Below are 23,126 nucleotides of genomic sequence, written 5' to 3'. Positions count from 1 at the left end.
TGTCTTTGTCTTGTGACTCACCCCCTCCTTCTCTCCAGCAGCTCCAATCCTAGCTTCAGGAAGGTTCAAATGATATGGAGTTTAAGGGCCCCCACCTCAGTGTCTTTGTCTTGTGACTCACCCCCTCCTTCTCTCCAGCAGCTCCAATCCTAGCTTCAGGAAGGTTCAAATGATATGGAGTTTAAGGGCCCCCACCTCAGTGTCTTTGTCTTGTGACTCACCCCCTCCTTCTCTCCAGCAGCTCCAATCCTAGCTTCAGGAAGGTTCAAATGATATGGAGTTTAAGGGCCCCCACCTCAGTGTCTTTGTCTTGTGACTCACCCCCTCCTTCTCTCCAGCAGCTCCAATCCTAGCTTCAGGAAGGTTCAAATGATATGGAGTTTAAGGGCCCCCACCTCAGTGTCTTTGTCTTGTGACTCACCCCCTCCTTCTCTCCAGCAGCTCCAATCCTAGCTTCAGGAAGGTTCAAATGATATGGAGTTTAAGGGCCCCCACCTCAGTGTCTTTGTCTTGTGACTCACCCCCTCCTTCTCTCCAGCAGCTCCAATCCTAGCTTCAGGAAGGTTCAAATGATATGGAGTTTAAGGGCCCCCACCTCAGTGTCTTTGTCTTGTGACTCACCCCCTCCTTCTCTCCAGCAGCTCCAATCCTAGCTTCAGGAAGGTTCAAATGATATGGAGTTTAAGGGCCCCCACCTCAGTGTCTTTGTCTTGTGACTCACCCCCTCCTTCTCTCCAGCAGCTCCAATCCTAGCTTCAGGAAGGTTCAAATGATATGGAGTTTAAGGGCCCCCACCTCAGTGTCTTTGTCTTGTGACTCACCCCCTCCTTCTCTCCAGCAGCTCCAATCCTAGCTTCAGGAAGGTTCAAATGATATGCAACACTTTCTCACCCCATTGGATTCTCTGCATTCAATGCAGCCAGTAATGAACTGGGATTGATGAAAGTTACGTTCAACTACATTATGGAGCTTTCAGATTGGAGGTTTTTCCTCTGAATCTTGCAATATTTCTGATCCTTCTGTCATAACTGGTGATCTCTAGGCATAGATACTGTATATAGAATTTTCAGTGGCAGCAGGTCACATCTTCTACAAATAATGCTATGTGCACTTCAATGAAATATTGGTTAGCATAGAGAGCTGACTAGTATAGGTAGTTCTTGACTTACAACCATTTGCTTAACAGTTCAAATTAATGATGGCCTCCGCAAAAGTCAATTACAACCTAATTATGAACTTATAACTGTCTCTCCACCCCTGTACTCATATGATTGCAATCGGGTACAAACAGTTCACATTTATTGATTGATTGCAGTGTCTAATGGTCATGTGATTGCTATTTGCTATTTTTCCCCTGATTTCTGGCAAAAAAAAGCAGCTGGTTAATTTGAACTCATACTCAGAACTGTGTTAATTAATTTACGGCCTTGGTAAAAATTGATAGTAAAATTGAGTCTGGTCACATGATGACTCAACTTACAACTGCAACTTTTCACAATAGACATTCCAGTTCCAATTGTGCTTGTAAGTCAAGGACAACCTGTACATTAGGGATAGTGGACCTCACTATTCCTATGGACCTCACTCATTAGTAACCTCACAAAGTTACTAATATGATCCCGCATGCTGCAGAAAGAATCATCTATGAGAACGGGATCTAAACATTCACCAAAAAGATTGGGTTCAGAGTAGGGTGCAGCTGCCAAGCCCCACTTGGACTTATTGTCCATCTGCCAATTGCGCAACCATAACAGCCCCCTAGAAGTCACCAAGGTGGCTAGGGCTCGGGATTAGTACTTTACAGCATCTAGGGTGGCATTCGCAGAAAACTGTGTGGCAGCAATGATTTTTGTAATATCCCAATGAAGTCTCTCATCCTGGATCGGAAGGCGATCCTGTAACTGACAAAGCCAGTTATCTGGTGTACAGGCACTTCAAGATGTCCTCCCTCAGGTCCATTCTGCAGGGTATCAGCGGGGGGATTTCCTAGCATCAGTGGACCTGATAGAAGCCTATCTCCACATCCCAATCCTTCCCACTCATCGCAGGTTCCTCCGGCTGATCATTTGAAATAGAAGACAGCTGCAGTGGACTTCATTGCCTACGCAGAGGCATTGAAATTTTTATGTAGTGTGAGTTCCGCCCACTTGTCCTCCAGTTTTAACTTATCAACCACATCCCCTGTCACTACAGAAGAAGCATTAGCAAGGGAGGCTACTGGAGGGTCAACTTTAGGCAATTGGAGAGCCTGGGAAAAGGCCTTCTCCATGTTGTAGAAGCAGCGGTCGTTGCTCCCGGGATTGGGAAATGTAGAAGGGCGAGCCCACTGATTCTTTACCACCTCTAGAAAAAAGGGAGGAGCAGGAAACTTCTCCTTATTGGCCGCTGTATTAGAGAAAATGACCAAGTTAGGGTCTCTGAGTGGGGGAATTGCAGGATCCCCTGTACCGACCTTAGTGGTCTTTCTCGCTTTGTGCAACAAAGGTTTTAACATAGGGGGACCAAAGAGATTGGGGAAGGCCAGAGGATCCGGGAGAATAGTCCGAGAACCCCATGGCATGGATCTTCCCCTAACTCTGAGCCCTCACTAACTACTGAGGGAGAAGGGGGCCTCGCAGACTGAAGTCTAAGATCAGAAGAGTTTCTGGCCTGAGGAGACCCCTGGGACCTAGGCTCCCTATAAGATTGCTGATCCCTCAAGGAAACTGCAGAGGCAACCCCTTTTGAAATGGCAGAGGAAATAAGCCTCTTAATGCTCTCAGGGAGTAATTCCAGATCCTCAAACCTATCCTCACAGTGTCCCGGATCAGGGCCCTGTGGAGCTAGGGTGCAGGGAGGAAGGAATCCCCTAGATGAACCCTTCAATGGGTCCTCAACCACCTCCCTTGAGCCATGAGGAGAGACAGGAGGGGAAGGAGAAATTTCCAGGCCTGATTGCCTGCGTGCCCCAATGGGAGAGATAGAAGGGGAAGAGGGACTGAATCCCCTGGGGGGAGAAGCTGAATGGGCAGATTCCGGCCTTAGAGAGACCTAGATCTGGAAGGAGAAGAAGGCTTGTTGCCCTGGGCAGGTTCTGCCCTAGCAGTCACTTTTTCCAGAGCCTTCTGGCACCTGGTCTTATCCCTCTAGGTTGCTCTGGAGGGCCGCTGGGCCGCTGTAGGCTTGACTGCTGCTGCTCTGGTTCTGGGCCCTTCCCTCTCCTTGGGCACATTCTGGGCACCCCCGGGGCCATTGAAGTGGACTGCCTGCTCTCCGCCATTGGAGCCACTCATGTGTCCTGAGGATGCTGCTGCCCAAAGTCACCAGCCGATGCAAGGGCCTTGTGGGAGGAAGGATTGGGCTGCTGAGGCTAAGCTTGCCAGCCCGACACTGGCCACGATGCAAATGGTACTTTTCGGGGCTTGCAAATGGCTGCCTCCACGTGCGTGCCTCCAAAATGGCTGCCCTCACGTGCACGTGGTCAAAATGGCCACTAGAATTCTGTGTGCTGCAAACGGCTTCTTTTTTTCTTCATCTGTGGCTCAAAAGAACTTGTCGTGGCTCTTTGCGACCAGGCGTGGCTTGTAGAGCTGAATTAATAGCCCACAACCTGATCGTTGCCTCTGGCCGGCAGTCCTTACCGCGGAGCTGCAAAAGGGAGCCTGACACCCCCGCAATTCCAGGGATCGGTCAGAGCTCCCGAAGAACACAGGAAGAGAGTGGAGCCAATTTGCTCTCCCCCTGGCTTGCTGCGAGACAGAGGACCCTGTCTCTGCAAGATAGCAATACAGACAATTTGGAATTTAGAATAGCCAATATATACAATCTAATCAATTTCAACTTTTACTCACTCACTCTGGGAACTCAAACACAGTGCTTAGACCAAAAGACTGAGAGGAACTGGGAAAGGACGAGGTTAAAAGAGATTTCCCTCAGTCTTCTGGCTGTGAGAATATCCCAGGAGTTGCCCCTCCCTCAAGTCTACCAGAAAAGTGTCTGGGCAGGTGGATGGAGCCTCCCGCAACCGCCACTATCAGTTTGCAACCCACCTTTGGTCTGAAGTTAACTTTGGAGTTAATCTTTGCTGATCTGAGTGCTGATTACTAGTGGAGAAGTGCTGGAGTCTTTTTCTCTTTTGGCTGGTTAATTATCTCTTTTGCATAGTCTATTGAGGTTGTTAATCTATAGTTATATAACTATTGATCTGGATCTGCTGACTGTATGCAAGGAATGTCAACACAGAGAGTTGACAATTATAGTATAACCTACAGTTAATTTAGGTGTGTCTATTGATGGCTGGGGACGTGGTAGCTCAGTGAGTGAGATGCTGAGCTTGTCGATCCGAAGGTTGGCAGTTCAGCAGTTCGAATCCCTAGCGTTGTGTAACACAGTGAGATCCTGTTACTTGTCCCAGTTTCTGCCAACCTAGCAGTTCGAAAGCACATTAAAAAATACAACTAGAAAAATAGGGACCACTTTTGATGGGAAGGTAACAGCGTTCCGTGCGCCTTTGGCATTTATTCATGCTGGCCACATGACCACGGAGACGTCTTCGGACAGCCCTGGCTCTTCGGCTTAGAAATGGAGATGAGCATCACCCCCTAGAGTCGGGAATGACTAGCACGCATGGGGGGGAACCTTTACCTTTATTGATGGCTGGTTTTTGAGAGTGCCAGGCTTCTAGAAATTCCCCGGGATTTTTGGACTTGGCCTGATCTAGGATTGACACATTTTCCCAATTGAATGGTTAAATCTGTCTATATGTTGTGAAATTAAAGACTTTTTGTCATGTCTTCTGACTGCCAGTTGGTGTTCATGGATGTGTTCTGCCAGCCTTCTGCCTGTTTGTCCTACCTAGTGGTTGTTGAAGTTCTTAACACTGTATGTTGTAGATGACTCCTGTTTTCCTTCTGGGGTTGCTAGGTCTTTATGAAAATGTTAAAGAATACTAGACACAAGAGAGAATGTTAGGGTACCCCACTGCATGCTTCCCTTCAGGTAGATGTAGCTCCGTTGAGGACTACACACTGAGTGCAGTTGGTTAGCCAGTTACAAATTCATCTGGTAGTGATGCTATTATAGTTTTTTATATTAGCAAAAAGTAGGCTGTGGTCTGCTTTGTTTAATGCCTTAATGAAGTTCAATTATACTATGCCCACAGTATTTCACTGTTCCACTAACTTAATCATTTTGTGTCACGGCCCTGTTGGAGTCTGAGGAGGCGGACGAGACAGAGGTAGGGCCAATGGAGGAACAAATAGAGGAACGACCGGAGGAGCAGAATAAGGCAGTGCTGGGTTCCTTGGGCCTGGGAAGGGTCATCAGGGAGGAAGAGGGGTGCAGAAGGACCAGGCGAGGGATGAGGACAAGGCAGGCAGTGGAGAAGAGGAGCAATGGGGGCTGTGGTGACAAGCAATTACCTTCCCCCGCTCATCCCCAAGCATGAAGAATGGAGAGGAGACAGGATCAGTGTAGGGCAACCTGACAACTTGGGAGGAGGGCACCCCACCCCTCTTCGCAAAGTTAACCTGGGGAATGAGATTTAAATGGGACGGGCATTTGTCGGAAACAAGTGTTGAATCCATGGAGCCTCACATGCAGTTGCTGACATCTGGATTTTGCTGTGCTTTGTTCTTGTGGGCCTTGCCTGGTTTGCCTTCCACGCTGGACTTCTTGCCTTGGTTGCTGCTTCGCTAACTTTGCTTAACGGACTACTTGCAGCCAGAGGCTGTCGGAGGTGCTTCTGAGAGCTTTGTTCTAGGACTTGCAGTAAATGGGGGATGTTTGGGGAAAACTTGGAGCAATAAAGGGGAGTTAGAACTGTTCTTTGGCTGTGTTGCTTCCGCGCCTCGCCCTGAGTCATCACACTTTGTCAGAGAATACAATAATGTTTTTCTGACATGGTCTGTTTTTGAGAAACTCATGTTAGCTTCTAATAATAGCCTTGCTTGTTTGTAAATGTCCGCACATCTATTGCTTGATTATCTTTTCCCGGATCTTCACAGGTATTGATGTCAGGCTGATTAGCATGCAGTGGTATACATACAAAAAGAGGCACAACACTTCCCAGAAGCAAATATGTTGGTGAATGATTAAAATCTTCATACTGAACCCTGAAATGAAGCATGAACACAAGTGAAGTCAAGCACCAAAGAAACAGCAAACCTAATCAGAAAAGCTTCAAGAAAGAATTTTTTCTCTATATATTTTCTGTATTTTCCTCTCTTCACTGTATCATTTCCTGTTTCTACCCTGCAAACTATCTGAGGGAACGTTTCACAGCAGACAGAATTGGTTTCATAGGGAAAGGACTTATAAATTTCAAGAGCGCTCTTATAAATGTCAGTTTTTCATAATGTTCAGATAGCAGATTCAGATATAAATACGTAGAATATCTATGCAACCGTCCCCAAACGACAGACCCATACATTCCCTGATAGACACATACGTTCCCTGACGTGCCTGACCCTTGAGTTTAATGTTGAAGTAAATATTAGGAAGTTTAACCTTCATGGGAAAACGACCAATGCACGTCAGAGTAATTCTTACTCAGTGTTCCATGTCATTTCACATGACAGCAAAAATCCTTTCGTCAGCTTCTCCCCATAATTCAAAAACGGGATTGGAAAATTTCTGCACAATCTCTCTAATCTATTCGTATTACATTAATGACCTACATGTCATGCTGTTTTTTATGCTTTTACATCGTATGATTGATTCTTCAGTTTGCATTGAAGTACGTATGAAGTCTCTTCCCTGTGTTAAATAACGAATGTTTTAAGAAAATATTTAAAGAAAAAAATATCTCACAATGGAAAGCTAGGGGTTTAGGAATGCAGATACAAACAATGGAGAAATAGCAGGCAAGTCAGTTACCTCATAAACAACAAATTATAGCCAGATGGAAGAAGAATCTGGAAAGAAACATTTCAAGTATTCAAAGAGATTAAATCTTAATACATTCATTGTAAATGAATTAATAGCCATTACGGTTTCAAGATTGTCCCTTTACTATAGCAATGTCCTTCCTGCACAACTTAGCTAACTGATTAGCAGAAAGTTCATCTATTTTCTCTGTAAATGAGGGAAGATATGACATTGTTGCCATTACTGAAACTTGGTGGGATGAAACCCATGAATGGAATGTTCAGCTACAAGGCTTTAAATTATTTAAAAGAAACGGGCCTAATAAAAGATGAGAAGGAATTGCACTATATATAAGGAATAAATACAGCATGAATACAGAAGAACAATGATACAAATTGTCTTTAATGCATTTGGGTCAATATAAAAGGAAAAAAGAATGACATTGCCATAGGCCTGTCTGTCTGTCTGTCTGTCTGTCTGTCTGTCTGTCTGTCTGTCTATCTATCTATCATCTATCATCTATCTATCTATCATCTATCGATCGATCTATCGATCTATCGATCTATCAATCAAAATGGGCCCTATGTAACAAAATGAAATTTAGTGATGGGAAAAGTAACAATGAAAGGGATCTTGGAGTCCTAATAGACAGTCACTTACAGTATATTTATGAGCCTTCAGTGTGCTGCACCGTCAAAAAAGCCAATGCAGTCCTAGGTTGAATAACAGAAGGATAGAATCAAGATCACAGGAAATATTAGTACCACTAATGGTCTCTATAAAACACACTTGGAATATTGCATCCAGTTGTGGGTGCCACCATGTTAAAAAAAAAAGATGTTGAGACACTAGAAAGTACAAAGAAGACCAACAAAGAGGATTAGAGGCTAAAACGTACAAAGGACAGGAATTGTGTACATCTAATCTAATGAAAAGAAGAATTAGGGATCACATGATAGCAGTATTCCAATACTTGAGAAGCTGTCACAGGAAGAGGGGGCTCAACTTATTCTCCAAAGCACCAGAAGGCAAGATAAGAAGTAACAGAGGAAAACTTATTAACGAGAGAGCTAACTTAGAATTAAGGAGAAATTTCCTGAAAGCTAAAATAATTATGGTAATCAGTAGAATGGGTTGCCTCCAGAAGTTGTGGGTGCTTCATCACTGGAGGTTTTTAAGAAGAGATTGGACAACCATTTGTCTGAAATGGTATAGGGTCTTCTACTTGAACAGAGGGTTGGACTAGAAGATCTCCAAGGTCTCTTCCAACTTTATTATTCTGTTTCTCAGGGTGAAAGTAGAAACCATACATAGACTATACAAAATGAGAAGCAACTGAAGTTGCATTAAGCTATTTTTTTCTTGTAACAGTTTCAAAGTCTCCCTTGTCAAAAATGACCTAGAAGTAATCTGACCTGGAGGTTACAGTTGATTATAAAACCCCAGAGCAAAACATTACATTTTCTTGCAATTAAGACAGAGGAATGTTAAAATTGAATTTTAGCCAACTTGAAAGGTATCTAGAAAGCAGGTTAGAAAGACAAGGATGTTTATAAGCACCATTAACATTAAAAAAAAAAAACTAACCACAAGCAAAGCTGATTGATTGTAGGTGCTGGTTATTTTCTTCTTAGATGTCCATTTCAGAATAACTCTAGTCAGAGACATTCTTAATTACTGTTTTGGCATTTAAAAGCAGCTGAACCATGGCAAAGTCATTAAAGCTTAACAAAGAAACCAAAATATATTAAATATTGTTCACATTGACTATTAGCAACTCCCTAGAGCTTAGAGAAATATGGAAATCGAACATTTTACATTGAAAACATGCACAAGAAAAATGAGAATGAGATTTTTAACACTGAAGTTTTATTGTAAGCCACCTAAAGTCACAAGAAAAGGTACCATCCAAATATTATATATGATTTATTGGAAAGGCATCTGAAAGCTTAAGCCTTTTAATAAAATTTGTGATTCTGAAAGGATACCATTAGATTTTTTTTTTTTTTTGGCTGTCATAGATTAACATGGCTTTCCTCTTAAGGTAAAGGTAAAGGCTCCCCATGCACATGTGCTAGTGCTAGTCATTTCTGACTCTAGGGGGCGGTGCTCATCTCCATTTCAAAGCCGAAGAGCCAGTGCTGTCCGAAGACATCTCTATGTCATGTGGCCGGCATAATTAAATGCCAAATGCGCATAAAACGGTGTTCCTTCCTACCAAAGGTGGTTCCTATTTTTCTACTTGCATTTTTACATGCTTTCGAATTGCTAGGCTGGCAGAAACTGGGACAAGAAATGGAAGCTCACTCGGTTACGCGGTGCTGTGGATTTGAACTGCCAAACTGCTGACCTTTCTGATCGACAAGCTCAGCATCTTAGCCACTGAACCACCATGTCTCTTATGGCTTTCCTCTTACAAGTCCTTTATTTAGATGCAACTTACATGAAAATCCATTTTCAGAGCCTGAGCAGCTGAGAGCCACTCGTAATATTTCTGAAGGTCCTGGGAACCACAAAATAGAAAAGGATCACTCAGTGCCTATAGAGATAATTCATTCGAGGGGTAGTATGTGGGTTTTTATTTTTTCACTGTGATTTGGAAGTTTTAGAACTTAAAATGCACAATTTAAAACATTATAGTAAATATCACATTATGATTTGGTTTTCATCTCAATTACTGGGAAACAAGTTTCTCCTTTGTTGTTTAATGGATGTCTAAGATCTGCGAAAACTAATTGAGAGCTGCATGTTGGTACTACAGGTTGCCCACCTACTACAGGATTTTGAGTCATGTGGTTCTCTAGTTAGATTGTTGCTCTCCTAATAACTTGAGAACATATTTTGACATATGTCTCTAATTTCTTAAGAACCAAGTCATGTTGGTTTCTTCAGTCACCTCTTCTGGCAGGAGAAACCAAAATGTTCAGTATTATTCATCATTAAGACAGCTTTTTAAGTAATATCCAAGCACAACTGTTATATAAAGAATCATAGAATTGGAAAAGGCCATGAAGTCTAAACCTAGCCCCTATTTCACCTGTGAAACCAGTGGAGATGAGCCAACCACTAAATGTACACACACACACACAAGCACACACACTTCTAGTGTTGCAAATTCAGTTTATACTTCAGTTTATACTTAAAATAACTGCCTTAAGCAGTTGCTTTTGCTCACAAATCATCTAAATGATGATTCTGTGTTCCAGTGATGCAGAAATAATTTCCTTTGTCTACTCCTATTATAGTTTTTGCTTCATTGGTTGGCCTAATACATGCTTTCATTAACATAACTGCACACATTTTCCATAGCAAATTCATACTTTTTTCAAGCAGCTTCCATGTCCATTTTTCTTGCAGCCAAGGAATGTGGGATGACAGAATTCCATCTTTATGTGCCACCAATATTCCATTTTTTGGTGTATTCCAGGAGGTCACAATCCATAATTGAACAACCTCTTATATAATAATCTTCCTCCTTTTTCGTCAGATGAAGTGCAGCAACTTTTTCAGTATGATACTTTTTATTCAAGTGTGCTTTCCATTGTATTTGTGATAAAGATATGCAGTTTCTTTTTTTTTTAGGCTGGAAGACAAACTTCCTCTAAGAATTGTCACAACTGCTGGTCCATGTCCAAAGTATAGCTATCTGTCCAGTACTGTTACCCACTTGGAAAGAAAACTTGTTAGGAACTCACTATGGGCAATCAGCCACTGTTGCAATGTCTTTCTTACAATTAACAATTATTCAGAAGATGATGTTTTCACCCCATAAAGTTGAACACAGCATTCTTAAGACTATATATATATTTTTTTCTAATCAGTTATCTCTCTTGCGTCTTCTTCCTGCTTGAACTTCAGTTTAGGGCCAGCAAACCTGCAAGCTCCTTTTGTTCACTTGGTTAGAAAGGGTTAAATATAGATTTCATCAGACTTAATGCTGAATTATTTTTAAAGATAAGGTTCCTGTCAGAAGATGAACCATGCTGGACTAATTCAAAGGACTTCTAATCCAGAATTTTGTTCCTGCAGAGACTCACAGGAACCTAGGGAGGAAATGAGTTCAACAGAAGTCTTGTGCTTGAGTTCCCCATACCTGATCTAAAGAAACTTAAACTGTTGAACTTGAGGGTAATCATTTATGGTTGCTGTATTTTTCGGAGTATAAGATGCACCGTTTTCCCTCAAAAAAGAGGGTGAAAATCTGGGTGCGTCTTATACACTGAATACGGCATTTTGTGCCTCCCAAAACCCTGCTCCCTTCACCAAAATGGCGGTGCATAGCCTTTAGAACGCTTCCAGAGTGCTGCTGGCAGCTGGGGAGGACAGAAATGAGCAAAAAAGGGCTGTTCCCCCCCCCCCAGCCCCCAGGAGCACTCTATAAGCCTCCTAAAACTATTCATGTCCTTTCTTTGGACAAAAAACAGGCCCATTTTTGCAAAAAACAGGGTGTTTTTTGCTCATTCCCCCCCCCCCCGGCCCACAGGAGCATGCTACAAGCCTCCTAAAGGTCATGCATTTCCCTTTATTGACAAAAAATGGGCCCGTATTTGCGAAAAATCGGCCGTTTTGGGGAGGTCTGGAGAGTGCAAAAACTTTTTTTTTCTAATTTGCCTCTTCAAATCTTGGTGGGTCTTATACTCCGGTGCTTCTTATACTCCGGTGCGTCTTATACTCTGAAAAATACAGTAATAGCCATGGACTTCCAAACCTTATGCTAAGGGAAAGCATTTGATCTAATTAATTAGTATTATCTTGACTTATATTTCACCTTCAACTAAATAGCTGAATGAATTTGTGTTAATATAAAAGGAAAAAGAAATGGCCTTGTAATAGGTGCATTCTACATATCAGCCAACCAAACAGAGGAAATAGATGAACCTTTGGCTAATCAGTTAGATTAGGTGTGCACGAAGTAATACACTGCAATAGTAATGGGGGACTTTAACTACTGGTATCAACTGGGACCAAACTCTGCACCTCGTGGGAGATCAAACAGGTTCCTGATGACCCAGCGGACAACTTTATTTAAAACTATTGCTAGAAGCTAACACAGGTTTGTCAAAAACACATCATGCCACACAAATCTTATTTTATTTTTTGACAAAGTGACTAAATTAATGAACCAGCAAAATATGAACATAGCATAATTGGATTTCAAAAATGTATTTAACAAAGTAGACCACAACTCAAAACCACTTCTTGGTAAGATAGAAAAATGTGGGGAGAAAGGGAACTCATCAAATTTACAAATGACACTAAACTAGGAGAAATAGCACTTTAGAAGAGAGGCTCAAGATTCAGAAGGATGTTCACAGAGTTGAAGACAGACTGGGCCCTATCCAACTAGATGCAATTCAGTGACAAGAACAGTAGTTTTACATGAAAAACCAAATGCAGAGATAGAGAATAAATGATACCTGGCTTGACAGCAGTAACTGTGAGAGGAATCTAGGCATTCTAATGGACAACCACTAAAGTACAGGTAGTTAATGACTTATGACTGGAGAAGAGCCTAATGCTGGGAAAGATTGAGGGCAAAAGAAGAAAGGGACGACAGAGAATGTGATGGCTGGATGGAGTCACCGAAGCAGTAGACATGAGCTTAAATGGACTCCAGAGGATGGTAGAGGACAGGAAGACCTGGAGGAACATTGCCCATGGGGTCGCAATGGGTCAGACACGACTTTGCAACTAAAAACAACAACAATAACAACAACATGTATTCTATTTGTACTGCATCCATGATGCAGTGGCAAATGGGTTACATATAGTTTGTATTTTTAATTTTAGTCCTTGATTATTGTATTGATGTATTGTAGTTCATAATTTAAAGTTATATATATATAATTTCAAGCTATTTAGCTCTCATCAGCTAGCCATACCCTTACTGGGATTCGAACCAGGGCTGTATTGCATATTAGGCCAATGTAATTGCCACTAAGCCACAGGCTCTCCTCCTTTATCAGCTAAGCCAGGGAAATAGGCATATTTGGGCATACCAGGGGTTGTAACACAAATACATTATATATATAGGGATATATATAGGGATCTCCATCCCTATTGACTTTGCTTGTCAGAAGATTTATAAGTATGAACGAGTTGCCAATATATAATTAGCAATTTATAATATTGTTAATTATATAATTTACAATATTATAAATTACTAATTATATATTGGCAACTCGTTCATACTTATAAATCTTCTGACAAGCAAAGTCAATAGGGATGGGGAATCCAGATTCACTTAGACACATTACTAACTTATCAACTTCAGTGATTCACTTAACAACTGTGGCATGAAATGTCAAAAATGAGGCAAAACTCAGGCTGTCTTCGGCTTCATAGCAGCCATATTTGCTGCCACTGATCCCTGTCATCGGCTGATGGGGCTTTCCTAGCCATGGAGGGGAGATGCTGCTACCTGCTAGGTGGTCCCCCTTTGCTTCAGCACTCTCCAGAGTGGCTATGGTCCAAATTTGGACCCTCTGATAAGGAGAGGTCGGAGCTGGCCACGGAGTTCGCTTACGAAGGTGCTAGAAGTACAACCGGAAGTCTTGTTAGAGGTTGTTTTTTTTAAATTATCACTAAAGAAGCTTAAGAGGAACAGAAATTTAATTATTGCTACTGGCAGTAAATCTTATTTCTTAGTTGACTAGTCTTTTAAGGAATTTGGGGAAATTCTAATTGTCTTCTAATGCCAATTAGAGAAAGATTTGTTCTGCATAGTTCTTAGTTTGCAGCCCTGCTTTTCATTTGAATGTATCTATTTCACTGAGTAATATTGATAAGAATATTTATCCAGTATTTTTGAACCCCTATTTTGATGAGTGTAAATACTAACATGAAAAGATAGTTCTCATCTGAATAATTTATCCAAGTACTGTCCTTTCGTTTCTCCACAGGACTAAATAGCAACTTCCACTTTGTTTTATTTAAGTTTTTTTCTTCTGCCATAAGTTTACCTTCAGGATTAGATAATGATAATTAACTTATTGAAAATAAATCAAGGCAAGCAAAATAAAAAGCAATTAAAAATAATTATAATACATTATTATAGTAAGAAAAGGTAAAGGAGTCCTTGCAGATTTTATTCCGCTAATCACTGCCAACTATAGGGGGTGGTGCTCAACTATGTTTCAAGGTGATTGACCCGTGGTCATGTGACAAGCATGATGTCACAGAGTGCTGTGACCTCATCGAAACGGTACCTATTTATCTACTTGTATTTGCATACTGTTGAACTGCTAGGTTGGCAGGAGCTGGGGTAAGGGCAGGAACTCACTCCAATATATAGAGCTCAGGTTTCAAACTTGGCTGCCGGCTTTCCAGATGGTAAGCCCAGCTTCTTAACTGTTAAGCCACCATGCCACCCCACTAATAATGGTACCTGTGTTAATTCAGATTTCTAAAAGACAATAATGTAAGTAAATATGTTGTCTTGAAGACTGCTAATATACAGGTTCATATTCACTTATGCAGGACTAAATATCTACTCCATCTCCTCAATGCCTACATCAACCATCTCAAGCACTGTAAAAACAGAATTAACCACCCAGACCTCTAACAGCAGTTCATCGGCAAATGCCACAAAAGGAGTTACCAGTCCTATTACGCTTTCCTTTACAACTACACTGACAACTACTGAAAAGGATACGAACCTATTGGCTAATGACACATCAAGTACATCAGCGACGACTGTATCAACAACTAATTTGTTACCACAACCAAGCACTGAATTACAAAGCACAGAACACATGTCAACCTTGGTGACGCTGGTTAATAGCTCAGCAACAACTAACATTTCTTCTGCAAAAACTATAGCCACCGCCACTTCAGGTATTACGAGTGTATCATCCAGCAGCAGCAGTACATTGGCTCCTAAGGATTACACCAGCTCTTGGGTTACTCAGTTATCAAGTACTGAAGTATCCACAGTACCTGTGACATCCACGAAATACCCTGTTGAAATAACCACGTCTGGAGTAACTACTAAGCCACTTATCTCATCAAGCACTGTGGGAAAGTTTACAGATTCAAAAGGGACTTCAGCAAGTAAAACAACTGTTGAGACCACTCCTATTGGCAGTGCCACACACTCCTCAGAGGTAACCATTCAAGAGGTTCAGCAGGGTTTGAGTTCAGGTGAGACAATACAGTTAATACCTATAATATTATTATATTAAGTCTTCTTTTCATTACGTGTCACTGAGAAAGAACTTCTCTTTCTAGTAAAATATTTTAAGATAAAGATCTGTCTATTATTCATATTTTATTTATTTATAAATTTATATAATCTCTCATCTTATACAACATAACCTTGGGTAGCTCACAAACAAAAGAAAAAAAAATAACAACATAGAAAGCACTCGCTCATTGACTACATTTGGACACATAATGAATAATCAGTCTTTTGAAAATGGAATGGCCTTTTAAATTAATTTGAAATTTTGCATATTATAGGAACCCCTTAATCCCAAAATAAAGCCAGTTGGGCTTTAAAGAAGGAGAAATTTGGTTGTTCAACATAATCAAAGTTATACATATATGAAAAGGGATTTAAAAGCATGTCCATTTTAAAATATTTTTAATCTCCTTCTTTATTTTATAAAAGATAGACTTTCAATAGTAAGCAATAAATATCAGCAAATTTCAGGTTTCCAGGATGTTCCATTTTAGATCTCAAAGTAGTCAAACTTGTGGAAAAAAGTATTAGCTCTATTGAGCAAGAAATTACTCATCACACATTCATAAAAAGATTGCAGATGATGCTAAAAGAAGAAATACAATAGGTGTTTAACATATTACCATTGTTAATTCCTAACGTGCTTAAATTTGCTTCATATGTGATTTGCATAACTATCTGCATAACCACTATTTTTTGTCTTCCCCTTTTCTTCTCCCTCCTGTACATCATCCCAATTTAAATCCTACATGTTTAGTTATTCTATTGTATATGATGAAGATAACACAAAATATTGTACCTTTAATAACGTGTTGGTTGGCTACAGTGACGTGCGGTGAGGTTTATGGCTGGTGAGGCTGGTGACGTCATCAGGAAGGTGGGGAATGGGACCACGTGTGCTGGAGGCTGAGGCTGCCTCAGCCTCCAGCACACGTGATCCCATTCCCCGCCTTCCTGAGCGTGCTCCGCCGGCTCGCGCTCCGCAGTCCTCGAAAGCGACTGGGGAACGACGAGAACCTTCCTGCCTCTGCTGGACTTTGCGTGCTCCTCGCGACTGCATATTGCAGTCACGAGGAGCACGCAAAATCCAGCAGAGGCAGGAAGGTTCTCGTCGTTCCCCAGTCGCTTTCTTGGCTCCTGATCCTCGGTCGCTCGCCCGCCGGACTCCCTCGACGCCATTCTGGCTACCTCCGTCCGTCCACGCCCGGGAGCTGCAGAGGCAGAAATGTTGTCGGCGCTCCCAGATGACGAAGCCACGAAACCGACTGGGGAACGACCCAGTCGCTTTCATGGCTTCGTCATTCGCGAGCGCCGACAACATTTCTGCCTCCGCAGCTCCCGGGCGCGGACGGACGGATGTATATAATATTATAATATTATATATATATATAGTATATAATATTATATACTATTATTTCATGAAGAGAGGTGAGGCTCTGCCTCCCCTGCCTCCCCTGACCGCACGTCCCTGGTTGGCTAAGATACTACTAGGCTTTTTCTGAATTAAGACAAAAGATATTCAGTTCAGTAATCAAATTAAATCATAACTCAAACCAGCTGGAAATGTGATTTAGAAGTGCTTTTCTTATGCCTATTGTTTAGCACTCATAAAACCTGGCTCAGAGTTATTCTTTGACTGATTTAAATGGTTTCAATGAGTCCTTTCTTGTTAGATTGCTTAGGAAAATGCAAAGCAAGAAACCTTCTTGGTTCTGACAGGTTCTCAAGGATCCACAGAAGTTCTAGGATGCTACTTTTGTCAAGAAATTACTTCCCACCCCCTTAGTTTATATATGTAAAATAACTCCAAGGAGAATAAATAACAAGTACAACCTTTTAAGAGATATGTGTATGTGTCAAGTACCAATGAAATGAACAACACTAAGTATGGAAGTTGAGCATTTTTCTTCAACCTTGGCAAGCAGATAAAAAGAATTAAAAATTTTCAGGACTCCAGAAAGGAAATCATTCACTACCTGCATTCTGAAGTTCCTTTTCTTCCTTTCTGAGCTAATATAGAAGCTAGAATGGCATTTAGCAACCAATTAAGAATATGAAATTGAAATTGAAAAGCACGCACAGTGAAGTCATTTCATGGCTTAAGGTAAGGAGCTTCACTCTGCCATTTTTAGTATGTGCCAACAATACTGATCTGTGGGAGCAGCTTTTACTGAATTATGTATGTGCAGTTTGTGATGATTATACTACATTATTGAAGTAATAACTCTCTATCTGGCATTTCTGAAGAAAGTGAGACAATAATAAAGTATGCAAAGAATATATTTACAGTATGTTTATGTAAAGAGTTGTAGATTACACAGCTTAGTAGTAATACATTTTTTGAGATAACTTTTGTCTCATTGTATACCTAAAAACTAGTTTTGCTTTGCAAAATTTTTTACTTCAGAACACATTGTGCAAATATATTTTATTAATATAAATGCAAAGTATACCTTGAAATGATAACTAGTCATCCAACCAATTTATACATTCTTTTTCTCCTATGCAGGAAGCATTGCAGCTATTACTATAACAGTAATTGCTGTGGTTATATTGGTATTTGGCATAGCTGCATTTTTAAAAATCAGGTAAGATTTGGCGAGCTCTTATTCAGAAGAGAAGCAATCATTTGTTTGGAAGATTGAGATGGTTTTTAGAACTGAAAGTGGGTATCGTCATCCCCCCCCCCCCCCGTCATATATGATTGCTGATTTTCTCTTATTCTATATACAATATAAATAACTACAAGACCACATCCATTTGTACATTGCCACAGTATTAACTGTTTCTTGCATTAAATCCTTTATTATTCTGCATTTACATTGTTCCCTCACTTTGCCTCCCAATGGTTCTTAGCCTTCTCCTTCTCTCTCTCTCTCTCTCTCTCTCTCTCTCTCATTTGCTGCACCATTACTATTCTAAAGCTATACCTCTATTGCCTGCTTATCTGCAGGTTTTTACATGCCTTCCCGTCTTTCTGCTGTTGCACTCCTGACATTTTCTTCTGTCTCTGTTCTGTTATCTCTTGCTAGTACCTATCACAACCCATATTGTGATATTGTGATGATCTCCGCACAACCATAAAGCTTTCTGCCTTCCCATCTCTTCTTTCTTTCTTTCTTTCTTTCTTTCTTTCTTTCTTTCTTTCTTTCTTTCTCTCTCTCTCTCTCTCTCTCTTTCTCTTTCTCTCTCACTTTCCTTCTTTCTCCCTTTCTCTTTTTCTTTTTCCTATTTGAATATCCATCTTCTTCTCTGTCCCAGTACAAACTTCCACTCCCCCACAAATGCCATAATCCCAATCGTGATCCTTCAACCTTCGTCTTTCCCTCTCAACTATCATAGTTTATTATATTTATTATATGGATCTTGCTCTGTAATTCTTTTCCGGGAAGTTAAAGACTAACTTGCTGCTGCTAAGCAAGGTAGAATTCTATATTGCTTGAACTTATTCCTAAAATTGACAGGATGATAACTTCATCATTGAAATAAGTACTGAACTAAGATGAGGGGTGTTCCTATTAACAATGTTGATTCTCCTAACAAATTTGAAGAATGAAACTACTATGTCTCATTAACCTGGCAGTTGATTGATTCAAGGACAGATGTTAAGTGGACAGAGGGATTTAATTTCCAGAAGTATGTGTAATAGCAGGAAAAAACCTGAATAACAGAATTGGAAGGGACTTTGGAGACCTTCTAGTCCAGTGTTGGAGAACCTATGGCACGCGTGCCACAGGTGGCATGCAGAGCCATTTGTCAGGGCACGCGAGGCGCTTCCCTGTCAGCTGGCCAGTGCGCATGCGTGCGCTGGCCAGCCATTTTTCGCCCTCCCCAGGCTCCAGAGGCTTTATAGGAGCCTGGGGAGGGCAAAAAGAGCCTCCCCCACCTCCCCCCCCCCGAGGCCCTCTGGAGGCTTCATGAGCTTCCCTGACGCCTTCGGAGTGCTCAAAACGCCCCTTCAAGCAAACCGGAAGTAACTTCCGGTTTGCTCAGAGGGTCATTTTGAGCATCTGAAGGTGTCAGGGAAGCCTCCGGACGGTCCCTGAAGCCTTCGGAACGCTCAAAATGATCCTCTGAGCAAACAGAAAGTGACTTCTGGTTTGCTCAGTGGGTCGTTTTGAGCGCTCCAAAGGCTTCAGGGACCGTCCAGAGGCTTCCCTGATGCCCCCGGAGGGCGTCCGGTGGAGCGGGGGAGGCTGTTTTCGCCTTCCCCAGGGTCCTATAAAGCCTCTGGAGCCTGGGGAGGGCGAAAAAAGCATGTAAAAAGGGAGGAGCATCTGTAGTGCACGCATGCGCACTGGGGGGGGTCACGCATTGCATCATGGGTGTGGCCCGCCCACACACAACCCCCCTGCTCTCCACCCACTTATGGCACGCGAGCCAAAAAAGGTTCGCCATCGCTGTTCTAGTCCAATCCCCTGTTCAAGCAGGGAATCCTATACCATTTCATACAAATAATTGTCCAATCTCTTCTTAAAATCCTCCAAAGTTGGGGCACCCACTACTATTTCTTACCATTTTCTTGCTTATTTTGACTTGCATTCCTAATCTGCATTTTACAGATTTTTTTTTAAAGATTAGACTGGGGGTTTTTTTAGTGTAAAGAGTGATGCAAACAATGAGTTAAGCAGTTCTGCTTTCTTCTTGCTTCTCATCACCTTCTTGCCATTTTCTCCCTTTAATGGACCAATCATTTCCTTGACTTTTTTTCTTGTTTTTTTACATGCTCAAATAAGCTTTTTTTTTTGTTATTTTTGACTTTTGTTGCAACCCTTAGTTCATTTGAACCTTAGCTCTCCTAACTTCATCTTTGCAGGTTCAGGCTATGTGCTGATATTCTGCTTTAGTTATGTGCCCCTCTGTTCACTTTTCATACTTGTCCTTTTTGTCTTCCATTTTATAGAGACTTCTTCGTGCAGCCATGTTGGTTTCTTTTCAGCTCTTATTTTTCTTCATCGTTGGAATTGTGCTACATTGCGCTTTTTAAAATCTAATTTTTCAAATTTTCTCAAGCTCCTTAGGTTGTTTTCCCTTGAGGATTCTCATCCATGGAATCCTTTTCAAGCTCTCACTAGGTTTATTGAAACCAAAGACTATAGTTTGTTCTATTGCTTGTGCTTGCATAATGTTGAATTCCAGTATTGCAGGATCACTACCTACCCATCTCCAAGGTTCCTGTGACTTCAACACCTTCTACCATTTCATCTCTATTAGTGAGAATTAAGTCCAGTATGGCTGACCTTTTAGTTCCCTTCTCTACCTTTTGGGAGACAGGTTTTCTGCTCAGCTTGTCAGGAATCTATTTTATCTTCCACTAGCTACAGAGTTTATTTCCCAATTGATATTAGGGCAGGTAAAGTTCTCCCTTACTATCATGTGCTTCCTATATACCTTAGTTCATTTATTAGCAAAAAGTTCATCTATTTCCTCTGTTTGGTTGGGTGACCTACCTACAGTATATGCCTATAACAATATTATTCTTTTTTTTTCTTTTATATTGACCCAAATGCATTCAAGATGATTTCCAGTACGGTTCTGCTGTATTTCTGTAGAGATATAGTTATTTCTTTTATATAATACAACTCCACCTCCTCCATTAGATCTTGTATTTTTAATAATTTAAATCCATCTAGTTGTATATTGCATTTATGGGTTTCATTGCACCACATTTTCATATTGGCAACAATATCATATCTGCCCTCATGTACTTGGATGTTGATCAATTTCTGTTTTACTCTGCATATGATAATGAGAAACCTCTGTGATGAAGGTACAGTGAAAGGTATGGCTAACTAGAGTAAGATACTGTTTCTTTTTCGTTCCTAGGCATTCTTCTTATGGCAGACTTTTTGATGATCATGATCATGGATCCTGGGGAAACTACAACAATCCACTATATGATGATTCCTAATCTAAGAATATTAGCCATGCCAAGGCTGTTTTTGTGTCATGACGCACCTAATTCACCAAAAGCACTATGTTCCAGTATCTTTTGACATGAAATCCTATATTTTATTCCTTTTGCTGTATCTTCCAGTTAATCTTTGGAGTTTAATAGAAGCTAAACTCTACAATGTGAATCCGATTCAAATGATGCTTATAATAAATTATCAAATCTTATTTAATAAGTTGGTACAGTTTCTGAAAAAAGATGAAGTTATATGGAATACTCTGATAAAACTGAAGTTCCTTTTGCTGTTTCTTCCAGTTAATCTTTGGAGTTCAATAGAAGCTAAACTCTACAATGTGAATCCGATTCAAGTGATGCTTATAATAAATAATCAAATGTTATTTAATAAGTTGGTACAGTTTCTGGAAAAAGATGAAGTTATATGGAATAGTCTGATAAAACTGAAGTTTTAACAACTTACGGCAGATTTGGCATGAAGAAACAGAATGGCCTTTTTAGCTGTCCATTAACAAACCTTTAAGGTAAAAATTGCTCCAAAGATTAATACCAACTCATGTTCATTTGCTTTACCAGGCTGTTTTTGTAAGAAGAGTATTCTTATTAAGATTCAGTTGAATATTGTACTATCTTATATTTCACTGAAGTTCTTGTTAACTGTTTTGTTAAGTAGTCGCTATAAATGGCAGTACCATGTCAATTGCTTCTGTCTTCTTTCATCATACCAATTCAACAAAACCTAAGTGCTCTTTACAGAGGCAACAGCTATTGGTCCACTGATAACAAACGAATATCATATTTAAGGAATGAAATTAATAATTCTCCCCCACAAAAAAACACAAAATATGTAAAAAAAATGAGATTATTTCCAAAAATAAAATATTACCTCTTTGATTTGTATCAAGTATTAATTATTCCATATTTTCTGGATTCAGCATTAATATGTTACTGTGTTTCCCCAAAAATAAGACAGGGTCTTATTTTCTTTTGACCCCCAAAATAAGCTCTTGGCTTTATTTTTGGGGTGGTCTTATTATTTTTGAGGTGCAGGAGGCAACAAACATGGTCTCCTCATGACTGCTGCTGTGTTGCAATATTTTCAAGGAGAACTTATTTTTGAGGGAGGGCTTATTTTAGCGCATGTGCTCAAAAGCCCGAATAGACTTATTATCCAGGCAGGTCTTATTTTTGGGGAAGCAGGGTAGTTCAATACTTCCATTATAATTTCTCAACTGGATGAAAAAAGATAAATAGAATATAATTGAATATTGACTGTCAATGATGCTTTGCTCCTTTAAATTAAATTTCCCAGCAGTTTCTTGCTAATAAATTGGGGGTGGAGGATGGGTGGGTGGGGAATTACAGACAAGTGGAATGTTTTCTCAGATGTTTTCTTAACCTCTCTAAACACAAGTACCTAAAAAAGGATTGGGTAAACAGATTCCACTTCACCAAGCATTCTTCCCATTTTGTTGGGCACAACCATATTTCAAGTTACATCTGAAAACCCTCCAAACAAGTAGCATCCTTAAAATCCAGAGACCATGCTATAACAATAATGTACAGGTAAACTTTCATCAAGGTCAAAGAGCCTCTTTAAGTCTCATCTGCAAATATTGAAGACTGAAGTAAAAAATTGTCCATGAATGTTTGAGGAGGTGAAAAGGAAGGAGAGTCTGCTGTAAGATTTGGTTTTAATGTTGAAAAATGGCTTTAAAAACACAAGACACAAAATAAAACCTAGGAAATTGGAGGAGAACAATAAACTCTGAGTAGTAAAATTGAGTTTGGACAGATTTTCTATCTTTGCTTAGGTAGTATAGTCCGGAGGATAATAGCAACAAACTATATTTTAAAAGTAGTGGAAGACGGATTGCTACCATTTTCCAACAAACCTCCATTTTCCAAAGAGTTCTACACTTTGTCTCCATATTCTGCTCTATCTCACTATTGTGTCCTATCAATAGAACCATAAACATGAAAAAAAAATGTCCAGTTTGTGAAAAAGCTATACTAAATATTATTCTGTACATTCGGTGGTGAGATTCAGCAGGTTTGCACCAGTTCAGGAGAACCATTCGTTAACTTTCTGAACATTTCAGCAAACTGCCTGTTGGAAGGAAAATTTCCTTCCAACAGCCTTTTGTTTTTCCCACTTTACAGGGCTAATCCTGTCAGGAAGGCAGGACA

The 23,126-nt window shown here is 40.5% G+C and overlaps 1 protein-coding gene across 1 annotated transcript in view; it reads left to right on the top strand.

Annotated features, from left to right (window-relative positions):
• PARM1 (prostate androgen-regulated mucin-like protein 1) overlaps positions 1-21,813 on the top strand; it is a 54,365-nt gene extending 32,552 nt beyond the window's left edge. The window contains exons 2-4 of the mRNA XM_081971225.1: positions 14,326-14,988; positions 17,538-17,616; positions 20,855-21,813. Coding sequence (XP_081827351.1) covers positions 14,326-14,988; positions 17,538-17,616; positions 20,855-20,939 — 827 coding nt within the window. The 3' untranslated portion in view covers positions 20,940-21,813. The remainder of the gene's footprint in view (positions 1-14,325; positions 14,989-17,537; positions 17,617-20,854) is intronic.
• The last annotated feature ends 1,313 nt before the right edge of the window (positions 21,814-23,126 follow it).

The sequence above is a fragment of the Natrix helvetica genome, assembly GCF_964273705.1.
Source record: "Natrix helvetica genome assembly, chromosome: Z".
Classification (NCBI taxonomy): domain Eukaryota; kingdom Metazoa; phylum Chordata; class Lepidosauria; order Squamata; family Natricidae; genus Natrix; species Natrix helvetica.
The sequence above is the reverse complement of the archived record's forward strand: the minus strand, read 5'-3'. Positions and strand labels throughout refer to the sequence as shown.